The following is a 12,878-nucleotide window of genomic DNA, read 5'->3' as shown; positions in this document are numbered from 1 at the left end:
CATAAATTAACTGAGAAAGCAGTATAAATTCTGAAATAAACTTCAGAATGAATGGTTGGTGGGTAGAGTATTTGTAATTCACGCAAACTGATCTGAATGCGATCTGTTTCATCTGAACACATTGACACTCCAACCACAAAGAAAAAAAATTTAATGAAACTAGATTATAATTAATACTTTTCTTTCTATTTAACAAATAGAGAAGCCTTGACTGTGCTCTATTCTGTTGTAAAGCAGGCAGGAAGCGGCGAAAGCACGAAAGAAGTGTAGTGAGAAACATGAGACGTAGTCGAGTAATTTCTGAGGCTTGCTTTATACTGCGATGACCGGAGATTGCCATGATGAGCTAGCCGCGATGGATCTCAGCATGATCTCAGTTGCTCTGACACCGTCATGATTGATATGAATTTACCAGTTATGCCAGTCTAGTTATACTTTTCATCATTCCTATTTTTTTCTGCTTTGTTTTTGAACACGAAACTATAACACGGGTGTTAGCTGTATTTTTTTTTTATTTCCGTACGTAAGCTTGCAATCTGACTGAGCGTGAAACCTTCAGAAGTCGGAGTGTTCATTTCGTTTTCTCGTTGAGGAGTTTCGTTTTTGCTCATGTTATAATAACGTCAGTTACGGCGCTTGGCATGTTTACAGAACTTTCTTTGTTCTTTTGTTACTAATTGCCGACTCGCTTGTTCCGAAATTTCACGAAAAAAAGCTAGAGAGAAGTCCGGGAAAAGGTAAGACATAGTCTATAGTACAATTTGGCAGATGACATGACAGCTTTAGCCCTCTTGTTCTATGTTCTATACCCTGATAGAGAACTTTACTATGAAATATCTCCACGATCCAGCAAACAGAATAGATTAACTCATAAGTAAAGTGATACCTTTATTTAACCTTACATTTTCCCAAATTTGCAACTTGTATAGCAGATGAAGGGAAGAGTTTTTGACCAGATCTTTGAACTAAAAGAATTATATAAAGCAAAGGTAACTTATAAATGAGAATACGTCCATGGATTTTTACCTACGGTCTTTTTTTTTTTCCTCCCTCCACTGAAAAAAATCAGTAATGAAGAGAGAGGAATATCGAAAATAAAGCTGCAAGATTATAGCTGGTTAACTCCCTGATCCATCAAAGTGCACGATTTTACATCGTCACCTAATTAGGGTTGTTTCTTAAAAACTTTTCCTGGCTCTTCTTTCTCCCTTACTTCCTTCCTCAGATCCACCAACATCCTCCTTAGGTCGTCAAGTTGATCCTGAAGGTCTTCATTTGTTACTCTACTGAAACGGTCTCTATCACGATAGCACATCTGAAACGTGAGGAAATTGTACGTCTCAAAATAAAAAAAAGAAATCGCTAAAAGTTGACGAAGAAAATAAGATGGCGATGGACATATTTGTGAAGTATGAACTATTATGTCAACAACTATGGAACATGGATATGTGTGCATAACGTAAGTAATATGAAGTGAGATTTATGCCTCCTTTGCCTGGTCACCCCGTATGGTCAATCATCATACCCCAGCACGCTCCTCCCGCCTCAAGGGATTTTTCCCGTAGCCAATTAGAAATATGTGGCAAGGGAGCTCTTTATGTAGCAGCTCTCAGACTCTGGAATTAATTATTCGCCCTGTTTATAATTAACAAAAAGTGTTTAAGTTATGTGTGTCTATGCCCTATGTTAGCATATCACTAATGAAGCCAAACCATATACAGCTTAGATTTCTAGCCCATCACCATCCCCCTCCTCCACCCTCGCCCTCCCCCTCTTTCGGACATACCTTGGCCAGCACTTTAATGCCCGGAAATCCCAATGAGACCAAGGGGTATAGTAGTTGTCCTGAGGTGTACTTTACTGAAGAACGGCCTACTTCTTTACCGTTCAAGAAGAACAACACAGAGACTCTATCCTTACGGACTCCTTTAAAATCAACTTCACAGGCGATGAGATCACCGCGATAAGCCATGGCTCCTTAGTCATCAACATAAGGTATTTAGAACATAGCAAAAAGAGGACAAATTAAACAAAGTTAACCAAAGGTGTAACAACATTGAGTGAAATTCAAATTGAACCCCTTAACGTTTACAATCTAACATTTCTGAATCTTTTTCTTCTGTGAAATCAGATGTTTATTGTTGCAAGGTGGGATTAAGGAGGACAGTAAAACCTTGAAGGCGTTTTCAAGTGCCTTCAGAACCTTGTTAGTCGGTAACTGGTAATTTTACCCTATTTCAAATTCGCCCCTAAAACGTCTTTGCATGAGTTTGTCCCCTGCCGTAAAACATGCACGCTCCCACCTTTACCAGTTCACCCCTAAAATATTTCAACATGTCTCCTTACGGTAGAACATTTTGAAATCTTAATTTACATCGATCAACATGAACTGATTTCACAGCAAAACCATAACAAAGTTCGACCAACATACAAATTATCAGCCGTGTGAAATGACACACGACTACCGAACAAGTGATGCAAAGCCGCATCATTACTCCGATCTTTATTTAACGTGCTTGACGCCATTTATGCTAGTGTTCGTAGCAAATTTCAGGAAATACTTTTATGAACAAACTAGACTAAAACTGCTTCTTTAGGAGGCCACATACATTCGAAAGCAATGACCAACATACGTATGTTGTAGTTTGATACTCGCACTCCTGCGTCGTTGCGCCCAGCATTTCATAACGACTTATCGTGCTTTTGAACTCTAGCCTTCTCCATCAGAAAACGAGTTGAAAGATTTAGGGGCGAACTCGTCTTGCTACGAGGGGAGACCTCACAAAGATTGTAATGGGACGAAACCTCCGTAAACATTTTAGTTAATACGTGACCTGCGGTCAAAGTAACCCATACCTTCGATCTCTCTTCCCATTTCAGGGCATCTACTGTCAAATATTTTCCCATCGTCTACGTGGTAACCAACTTTTCCATTATACCAACCAGGCATTTTGTGAAGGTCGTAATCCTTATTCACGGCACCTAGTGCAATAAAACGCCTCTCTCCAGTTCTCTGAATGAGTACCTGAAAAAAGGATGACGGTCTAGTCTTTCTATTATTTCTCGCTAAGCTCACAGCTCACTCTTTAAAAGTAAGTATAGTGGTTCACCAAAATAGAAACGAGGAAGAGCGCCTACAAGAGAAAGGTAACTAGGGCCTGGGCTTTCAAAAAGAGGTGTACTTATGTCGCTTTTCCAGAGATTTTACCGTGTAGCAGGAATTATGATGGAGGGTGGGGGGGCTATACAATAAACTATGGATATATGTATGTCTGTCTATCTATCTGTCTATCTCTCTATCTATCGGTCTATCTGTCTATCTAGCTACCTGTCTGTCTGTCTGTCTGTCTATTTATCTGTCTATCGGTCTGTCTGTCTGTTTGTCTTTCTCTCTGTCTTTCTCTCTGTCTGCATGTGTAGTCATGTGCAGACAGTCACCATACACCCACTCGTATGCGTGGGTGTATGGTATGTATGTATGTATGTGTAAAACAAAGCCTCACCTCAAATCGTGGTGTCTCTGGTGTAAAGGGAGACTTGAATATGGCACTGTGAATGTCGTTAGGATTTGCATCTTTGCATTTTTTGCAGAAATCAGGTCCCATGTAAGTTAGGAGACAGCCATCCACAGCGATTCCCGGCGAATCATACCACGCCTTAAAACAATGATCGAACGAAACTTCAGTTACATGAGATATCTTTACAAAAGTGAGACAAAGAGATTGACACAGAAATAATTTCACAACTCTGCAAAAGTAGTTGTGTATATCTATATGCTCATATATCTTTTACAAGATTTTTATGTCATAATCAAAATAATTAATTTAAGTTGAACATCATTGTAAGTACTCATAACCACACACATCCCAAATCTACTTATAAAGCTTCAAGGGGAGAGAGAAAATATGTTACAAAGTGTATTCAGTAATTTTCTCCGTTCACATTTAAATTTGCATGAAGGAAGAATTTTTGTGTAAAATAAAAATGTAACAAAGGTATTTCCTGGTGTAGCAAGATCTACAGAGTGTGGTGGGGAAACTGTTCCTTAAGAAGTGAATGTAGGCCTGAAAAACACTTACTCCTTGTCCAAACGCAAGTTTCTCCTCCTTGTTTCCACGCGGTCGGAATATTTCCCGTACAATCTGATTAGTCATTTTCCGACCTCCTTCATTTTGTTTTACCAAGTGATCCACCTTTTTCTCCTCTAAACAAATATAGGAAACTACCCTATTAACTTGGCCTGTTTTGAATGGTGTTAACAAAATCATTGCAAATGACTGAATATATGAAAGTTATATATGAGATACGCGGATCAAGAAATGAATGTGAAAGTGATCATCCCAGTAATGAACACTACCTGAGCAGTCGTGAAACTAAGGCCTGAAACAATCACGATACGCGTCTTTTTTATTCTTATCCTAAATAGTTTGAAATTCTCCAGAAATATTCGTTCAATAATACCCTTGCTGGTTTTGGTAGGACAACAGCTCTTTCGCACCTTCTTTTGTTTGTTTTATGACCGCATCATAAATGTGAGGCTATCAACAAATCAAGCATATCACCCTACCTGTGAGGGGAAATTTATAACCGTACTTCTCAAAGTATCTTCTTTCTAGGTTCTTCACCAGTGTATCCAGGGTTCTACTCTGTCGAATCAAAGAAATTTCAAATCAAAAGCAAAGAAAAATAACTGAGTGGACATAAACGATAACTCTCAACAACAGTGGCTCTTTTAAAAACTCACAAAGTTAATTAGCACAGCGTTACCAGCTTACCCGTTCTGCCTCATCCAAAGCAGGAGTATTAGACGATCTGCAGCATGGACTCCTCAAAAGGATGTACCGGAATAACATCAGTGAGAGAGACAAAATGTTGAAAGGCATTGGTATTGGATGATTGGTGCTATAAGTCCTGACAGTAATGGCTCTCTTGAAAGACCACTCCTGCAGTGAATTATCCTAGAGACACAAAGAGGGACTTAACAGCCTTTAAGGAGGTACCAGCAAATAGGAACAACAGGCGTCACTTCCTCAGCAGGAGAAAAACTATGTCATATCGTACACAAGAAACAAAATTCTATATCATTTTTGTTTACAAAAAAACTCCTCGAAATTTGAATTTAAAAACTATGAATCCAATTGCGGACGCGTCTCACAAAAGGAATAGGGAACTTAAGCAAGCCACAACGCCAACGGCAACGTATGGGTCAACGAAAGATCTAGCAAACAATAGCTCAGCACGTGCGTTTTAAAACTGTCTACATTTCTTAGCCAACGACGTGAAATCACCAAAATCTGCGTGGTCTGAGAGTGGAACCTCGACGGCAAATTTTCCCGGCAAGTTTCTCTTTTTAACTAAAGGCTGCTTACATGCGTTAAGCTGAAGTTGAGGTGTGGCGCCGTAAGAGACAGTAAACACATCCAGCCATTCGCGAAATTCTAAATAAAAATACAGCTCTATTTTATCGATCGACTTCTTCCTCAGCGTTGCCGTCCTGACTGCTTAAGGTCCCCAATATCATTAACGGAAGCCTTGAGCTGCTCCTCTCGGGTTGATAATCATTCAGGCAGGGAAACAACACGGGTTTGATTTGGAACCTTTTTAACCAGTTAGGTTGCAATATTGTTGGCCAAAATAGATCTATATTTGATCATAGAAGCTTATCAACTTTACGAAAAATATCTGGTATCTTTTACCAAAAAAAAGCCCATATTTTCTTTATTCTGGATTATGAGAAGAATAAATTAATTCCGTGATGGCAGGGATCTGTTTAGTACCTGAACCTGCTGATACGTATTGGAGAGCAAAGCAATCATCATGTTCACGAGAAGAACAACTGCCATGACTAAGAACAAGCCGTACAGCACTTGAACAAGAAAAACGGAAAGATTGTCGACGGAGTTCAACCTATCCAGGTCAGCTAAACCCAGCAACGACCAGATTAGGTGCTTTACCATGTTCCACCAACTGGAGAACAGTTTCAAAAGCAACGAGTTAGATAAAATAATCATTCATTCAGTTTTTCAACTGAGAGCATTATGACCGCCATAGCTGTTTCTGAACATCCGCTGGAAGCTTTCGTGTCACAGGTGCCTCTTTTAAGAGGTGAACCTGATCATGACTTGTGTAAGTCTTGAGTAGCAAAACCGTGAAAAGTATGGGAGGCAAAGAGGGTTGCTTCAGACGCGGCTCTACTTCTTGTCTCGTAACTCTAGGGAAACGTCTAGGGAAACGACACATAGCCAGCCGTTTATATATTAACATAAGTGAAACTAAGCTGACCTACTGGGCGTACTGGGTCGCCGCCTCCGCTGCCACACAATTTCTTTTAGCTCGCAACCATGAGTTAAAATTATTTTCAAAGCATTCAAAACGCGTAATTCACTTTCAGAATTCACAATTTCACTTTTCCCCTACCCCCTCAGGGGACCTCAATTTGCCTTTCCTCAGGGAAACGACAGGTTAGCCAGCCATTCATTATATTAAAACATGCAAGTGAAACTTAGCTGATGTACTGGGTCGCTGCCTCTTTTGCCTCACAAATTCAGGTCACAACCATAAGTTTTAAGTGATTGCGAATAATTTTGAACGCAGAATTCAAGTTTTGCGAAGATATCGCGTAATTCTGTGTATTTACGATCAGTACACAATGTTAAAAATTAGAATAAAAACAATTACAACAGCCTTACACTAACCAAATTATCCCTGGTTCACTGCACACCCTTGAAATAATAGGAGAAAAGGAATGGTTAAAATTTCACAGTGGTAAAGATAGTAAATAAAAACGCTTTTCATAGAAAGTCTGGCACTTTGGTGTAAGTAGTTTTAAACTCCTTTTACACCTCCATCCAAAAATTAAATCTCACTTGATTAGCTCTTAGCCAAATGTCACTTTCTTTGAGCGCCTAGACACACATGAGGTTCCCTTCCCAACTTAAAAAAAAAAACATTCATGCTCCGGAAAAAAGAGTAAGAAATGAATAAGGACAGCAAGTTAGAATATGTTATTTATGGGTTCGAAGATTTATTAGCAAGATCACAATTTGTACTCACAAATCACCCGCGGAAGCTTTTCCTGAGGTATAAGCTTTCTCAGCAATATAAATATTTGTCATGGGCAGCGCAAAGGCCAGAATCATGGCCAAAAACTGCCAAAATATCGTCAAGACATCAGAGATGATGAAAAATAAGGCGATTTGTATGGCACCCATTTTCCGCAAGCGCTCTATGACTTGACCAAAGGCTCTTATTGTGAGAAACATGGCAATAAAACCATAGAAATACTCCGACACAACCAAGAGTCTGTTTCCTGATACGTCAGTGGAGATCCCTAATGCGTAATATGAAGGTAATTAGGTATAAAACAAGAATGATGAAGTCCAGCACATTCCAGCAGTCGCTATGAATATAATAGATATTAACTGCGTTAGAAGAGCATAATGCACAGATCGTACGTCATTCACGTGCGCACACGCAAGAGAATCAGTTTACGCATGCACACTATGTGTTGTTACATTTTTCACAGAGAAAAATGTTAAAAAAATAAGTTATTGCCATGAAAATAGAATATTTCAACTGTTGGTTTACCAATTGCTTATTTTTTTTCTCTTGCTTGTTAGTTTCAAAATCATTATCGTGTGGCTTAAAACTTTAGTATGTAGATTGTCAATGCGAACCATCGGCAATACGGTCGTTTTTAATGTCTAGGATCTCGTTATGGGTAAAACCCAATTTATGACCTGAGAGTACCTAAAAAAAAGGAGTATCGACCCATATTGGTGTGCCTTAACAAATAACAATGGCCTATAATGGTGTAACCAAGAATCAAAACATGTTCATACCGGTGTGCCCAAATAAGTAAAAGAGGAGCGACTCCTGGTTCACATACTGGTCTACCCAACTAATGTGCAGTAATCCTAATCGCTGTGGCAAAAAAGTGAGCGTGGGCTCGTATTGGCGTACCAAAACATTTGATACTGGCCCCTATTGATGAACCCAAGCATTGAAAATGGTGCTCTTTATCATGACTGATGCAGCTCTAAGCAATGAACAGTGAGCTGCAACACCCAAGCAGTCAATAGTGCTCAATTTGTTACCTTAATCAAGATGGTTAACTTTTTTTCCGTTAGTTAAATTCATTTGGTCACTGGTCGCGTCTAAGTTTACCCTCTACATGTTTGTGAATCTAATATTCTCCAAAAGTAAAATAAATCGATCAGAAAATGAAATACCTGAAGTAACGAATGAAAGTCTTTCGTAAAATGCTGTCATTTCCTGTTTCGTTTACTTGTGGATCCTCAGGTGAACATAATCGGTGGGTGTATCCGTCACTATTTCGCCTCTCTGTGTGTGATTTCACTCCGTTCTTTTTAGCACTGATAAACTGCATAATCTCCATAAAAATGCGTCCCACGAAGAAAACTGATAAAACCAATTCTAGTCGACTGAAGGAAACAGTTGAAGGAGAAAGGCAAAGAGCGAAGTGAAGAATGAGGAGGGTGATATAGCTCAGCGTGTCGCGAAAAAAGACGAAATAAGGAGTCGTAAAGTAATCCTTGTATTTCTCTGAAAGACAAGGAGTGAGACGCTAGCTTAGAATGGTACTCGAAGAGCGCTGACAATCTTCAAAATTATTGGAAAAAAGTCTTTAACGGTCTATGGATATATAGCTACCAAACACGCCAAATATGCCCGTCCTCACCATAGATTTCCTTTCCCTCGATGCCTGTAAGAAAAGTGAAATATGGAAATGATAAAGCCAAGCACACTTCCGCGCAGTGGAGGGAGATGCAAGAGTCTTTAAATTACATCACCGTCTAAAAAACTCTTTTTTAATTCGAGCTGTAACAACGGGATTTAATACTTTCTTCTTCTTTCCAACACAAAATAGGAAATTAATTCTTCTGAGAGATGTGGAAATGTTAAACCTCTCCAAGTTACCTTGTATGACAGCTGTCCCTAACGTCTCGGGTGACTCGTATTCTCCAAAGTGAAGTGCTGTGCCATCTTTAGTTACCATCTTTTTTAATTCTGATAATTTGGCGTTCTCCCCAATACCGACGGGAACGATGTTAACTTGCATATCCTTTACATCCTTTACTAAGGGCTGTAATTTCTCAGTTTTTTCCATTGACATATTCAATGTATAATTCAGAAAAAATACGACCACCTGATGAAAAATCAAACTAAGATTAAAAGTGATATTCAGTGTAATTCTCAACACCAAACTCACGATGTTGGTCAATTATGAACCGTGAAACTCACCAATCTTGAAAACTACGTCAGTTTTTCTTTTTTTTTAGAAAAGAACTGCCAGAAAGTTTCGACGTAAAAAATCCAATTGCTTGTAACATTACCTAATTCTTCTATATATTGCAGATTTTCTTGAACGTCTTGAATCCTGTATGTATTGTCTAAATTATTAATCTTTCTGTCTGGCTCGCCATTGAATTAATATTTCTACACAACTGATAGCTGGAGATGTTTCAGGAAGAAAATGAGACAAAATATAATTGTTTCCGTCTGAAACATATATCAATGCTGCTTGCGATCATCGAAATCAATCACAGTTGAATATGAATTTTCATATGGCTGCAGGTAGTACAAGCAACACAGGTCGAATAAAATGATAGAGTGCAAAAACTGTTCCGAGTGAGTACACTTTTGGAGGTATCCTCCTTCCTTTGCAGTGTTACTCCATAGAGCTATCACCGAACTTACAATCGCAAGTGTTACCTTACCAAGACCCAATAACCAGCTAATGGTTAAAAAGTAAACCCACTCTTCCTTGCTGAATCACCAAACTCGAAAGAGCAGCGGACATCGGTCGTGCGCGCATATACCTCACCTTCTTAGCATCTTTTCGAACGTTTGGGCTTTTGAATGCACGACAAACGGTTTCGAGGTCTTCAAAGAGTAGAGCAGGAGAGCTTGGCTGCTCTAACTCGGAAATCCTATTTTGCAGTGTGGCCTTACAAGAGCACCTCTCTTCAAAGTTGATGCCACCAATGAATTCGTTGTTTTTACGTAAAATCACACAATAGTTGGCTGATTGGCAGCCATATTCCTGAACGATGTAGCTCATGGTCTTCTTGATCAGATCAAATTCTTCTTTTAGCGTATCTTTGTCCAGCGTCAAAACAAAACACATTTCAGTTTCTGCAAGTTAAGGAAAGCATAAGACGCTATCCCATCAAGCCAATGAGTTAAAAAAACATAAATCAACAAACACTATGCATCTAAACAACTCCCTAGTTGCTGATGGTATCTAATCTCAAGACTTGGTTCCAGTGGCGACATAACGGTCACAACAATTCTTATGACTTTTATGACCTAATGGGAATAAATAGGTGGCCTACAAATAATCCCTGACCAATTTTAACTTTATCTCACAATGGAAATAAATACAAATAACTAGCCCTCTTAAATAATAATTGGCCAAAACTCATGTTAAATAAAAATTTTGAACTCAAGCCGAATTGATGACTTAAGGTAAACTTTTTTAAGTAATGCTTGAAAGGTCTCGCAACAAATCATGGCGAGGAATTGATAGCGATCAAAAATAATGTTTCATAAATTACATAGTTTAACGTTTCATTGCTGCAGCTAGAACTCCTGTGTTGTGTCAGTTGGGAGGACTAAACTGACGTGGTAACGCAGTTTTAAAGAGGCAGGAGTAAGATACGTCAATGCTATCACCCTTCCCTCCTCCAGGCTCAAACCTTGATTACCAAAGAGCTTGCTAAGCGAAGTAAAAACGCACTATCATCTACTGTAAAATGTCAACAACTTTAATGACATTTAAAAAACTATATCACAAACCTCTTCCTTTCCTCAAACCCTGTTTTATCAAATGCACAACGAAGAAAATGGCAAAGAGGAAGGGAAATAAGACGATGTCAAACACTGTCCAAAGGTTGAGAAAAAAGTATCCCCAGCGTCTACGTGACCACCATGAATTTTTTCGCATTTCGAAAAAGGAGCCGTACCATTTAGTGATGAGCAAGTTATACACTACCGGGTGAGAGAGGAACTGCGAAAAAAATCGTCATTATATTACTTTAAGCAACAAGTTGAAAATTTGCTTTAGTTCTTACATATGATTTATCACAGGAGAGTTTCATGTCACACTAAATCTTTTTTTTTTAATATCGTCGCGAAAAAACGGTGACACACTCGGGTGCACCTGGTGCCGCACTTTTTTGTCCTTACTACTTTTGACGTCACTTCTGATCTGGCAACCACATTGTCAAAATGGGAGTTCCATGAGAGGTACTTATTGGTAATAACTCCTAAATCCTTGAATTCCTTGACCTCATCCAGTCTATAACTATTCAAAGTAAAGCTTGAAATGTAGAGATGTTTTTTCTCAGTTAATGCCATAATTTTGCATTTTTTTACATGAAAATTCTGGCAATTTCGAACGCTCTTCTGAAAAAGGTTGTCCAAATCCTGTTGAAACAAATCCTGATTATTCGCAGCATCAATGATCCTTGCAGGCATCTGCATAAAGAGCAATAGTGTTGCCCGGGAGAACGACTTCGGGTAAGTCACTTATAAAAATGACAAAGAATAAGGGCCCCAACAAGGAGAACCCTGTGGGACTCCAGATGTAACTTCAGCCCAGGAAGAGGAGACTCCATTCAGCACCACTCTCTGTGGACGGTTGCTTTAATAACTTTCACACCGGAGCAGGAGTAACCCGGAGATTTCAAAACTACAGAGCTTTTGCAATAAAAGTTGATGACTCACACTGTCAAAAGCCTTGAAGAAATCCAAGAATGCTACGTCAAGGGCCGCAGCCCACTGGTGATAGGTAAGAACTAGCTGTGTTTCACATCATCAAAGAAAAAAATACATTTAAATATCCGCAATATTGACTGCAAAAATTATATTAAGTATCTAGGTATATATCTTTATGAGCATCTACTGAGGGAATCCCAAATTCAACATGTAAATGATAAATTAGAAAAGAATGTAGGTATAATTAATAAGTTAAGACACTATCTTGATTTTCATATGCTCAAACAGTTATATTATACCCCTATTTATCCATACTTAAACTATGGTCTTACCAGCTGGGGTGCTGCTTACAAGAGTAGATTAAATAAAATCTGCACTGAGCAGAATAGATGTATACGAAGCATGTCCTTTGCTCATGGCAGAAAACATGTCAATCCCTACTATAATCTCCTTGGAATCTTGAAACTTGAAAATATTTAAAAGACTAAAACTAAAAGTATCACTTTTTACATATAAACTTAAGAATGACAAAAGTAACACCCCAGCTGTACTACTGAATATTCTCACACCTGCATCAGAGATTCACTCATATAATACCAGGTGTGTTGCAAATCAAAACTTCTTGAAGCCATCAGTATGCACTAATTATGGTATGTCTACGTTTAAATTCTCTGCAATAAAAATCTGAGAATCTGTACCACCTGAATTTAAACGTTTTCCATACATGCTATTCAAAAAGCGGTATAAAAGATTCTTGTTGAGTACTCAAAACTGACCATTGTTTAACTGTTAGCTAAATAAGATAATGCTTCACAATATGCAGTTTTCCTTTTATTCTAACTTGCATTTATATATGTCTTTCTTCTCTTACGATAACAATTTCGTCTTTAATGTCACTATTAATTTAAATTATACTAAACATGCGGCCAAGCCCAACTAATATCTACACATGACAGTGGCCAACTCGAAAGCTCATTGCCTACTTTGGTCTCTGTACACAATTAAATATTCTTTCTTCTAGTTAATTTCTGTTTGTATTTTTTCTATATCATTGTAAATCATGTTATGTTACGTTATTTTTTCTGTAAACAGTGTGAAATAATAAAACTTGAAAACTTTCACATGATCTGCCTTTG

At 38.4% G+C, this 12,878-nt stretch overlaps 1 protein-coding gene across 1 annotated transcript; it reads right to left on the bottom strand.

Moving 5' to 3' along the window:
* Positions 1-871: 871 nt before the first annotated feature.
* Positions 872-11,032, bottom strand: LOC113672981 (uncharacterized). The gene is made up of 15 exons (XM_089196568.1): positions 10,822-11,032; positions 9,848-10,158; positions 8,941-9,169; positions 8,702-8,725; positions 8,232-8,565; positions 7,054-7,330; positions 6,696-6,722; positions 5,778-5,967; positions 4,776-4,958; positions 4,568-4,646; positions 4,080-4,204; positions 3,504-3,656; positions 2,857-3,025; positions 1,787-1,977; positions 872-1,315 (listed from the first exon to the last, which is right to left on the bottom strand). The coding sequence occupies exons 5-15, from the start codon at positions 8,269-8,271 to the stop codon at positions 1,166-1,168; spliced, it is 1,584 nt and encodes a 527-aa protein (XP_089052694.1). The 5' UTR covers positions 8,272-8,565; positions 8,702-8,725; positions 8,941-9,169; positions 9,848-10,158; positions 10,822-11,032; the 3' UTR covers positions 872-1,165.
* Between the last annotated feature and the right edge of the window lie 1,846 nt (positions 11,033-12,878).

This window comes from Pocillopora damicornis, chromosome 2, assembly GCF_964200805.1.
Source record: "Pocillopora damicornis chromosome 2, jaPocDami1.2, whole genome shotgun sequence".
NCBI classification, from domain to species: Eukaryota; Metazoa; Cnidaria; class Anthozoa; order Scleractinia; family Pocilloporidae; genus Pocillopora; species Pocillopora damicornis.
This window is presented reverse-complemented; position numbering and strand designations above follow the sequence as displayed.

Bases quoted from the DNA above. Each gene is read 5' to 3' on its own strand.
- LOC113672981 (XM_089196568.1), bottom strand. From the start codon at position 8,271: ATGACAGCATTTTACGAAAGACTTTCATTCGTTACTTCAG. The intron at 3,026-3,503 runs GTGAGGCTTTGT...TCCTTTTTTCAG, and splicing joins CAGAGACACCACGATTTGAG to GTACTCATTCAGAGAACTGG. The intron at 1,978-2,856 runs GTATGGGTTACT...TTGATGACTAAG, and splicing joins AATGGGAAGAGAGATCGAAG to GAGCCATGGCTTATCGCGGT.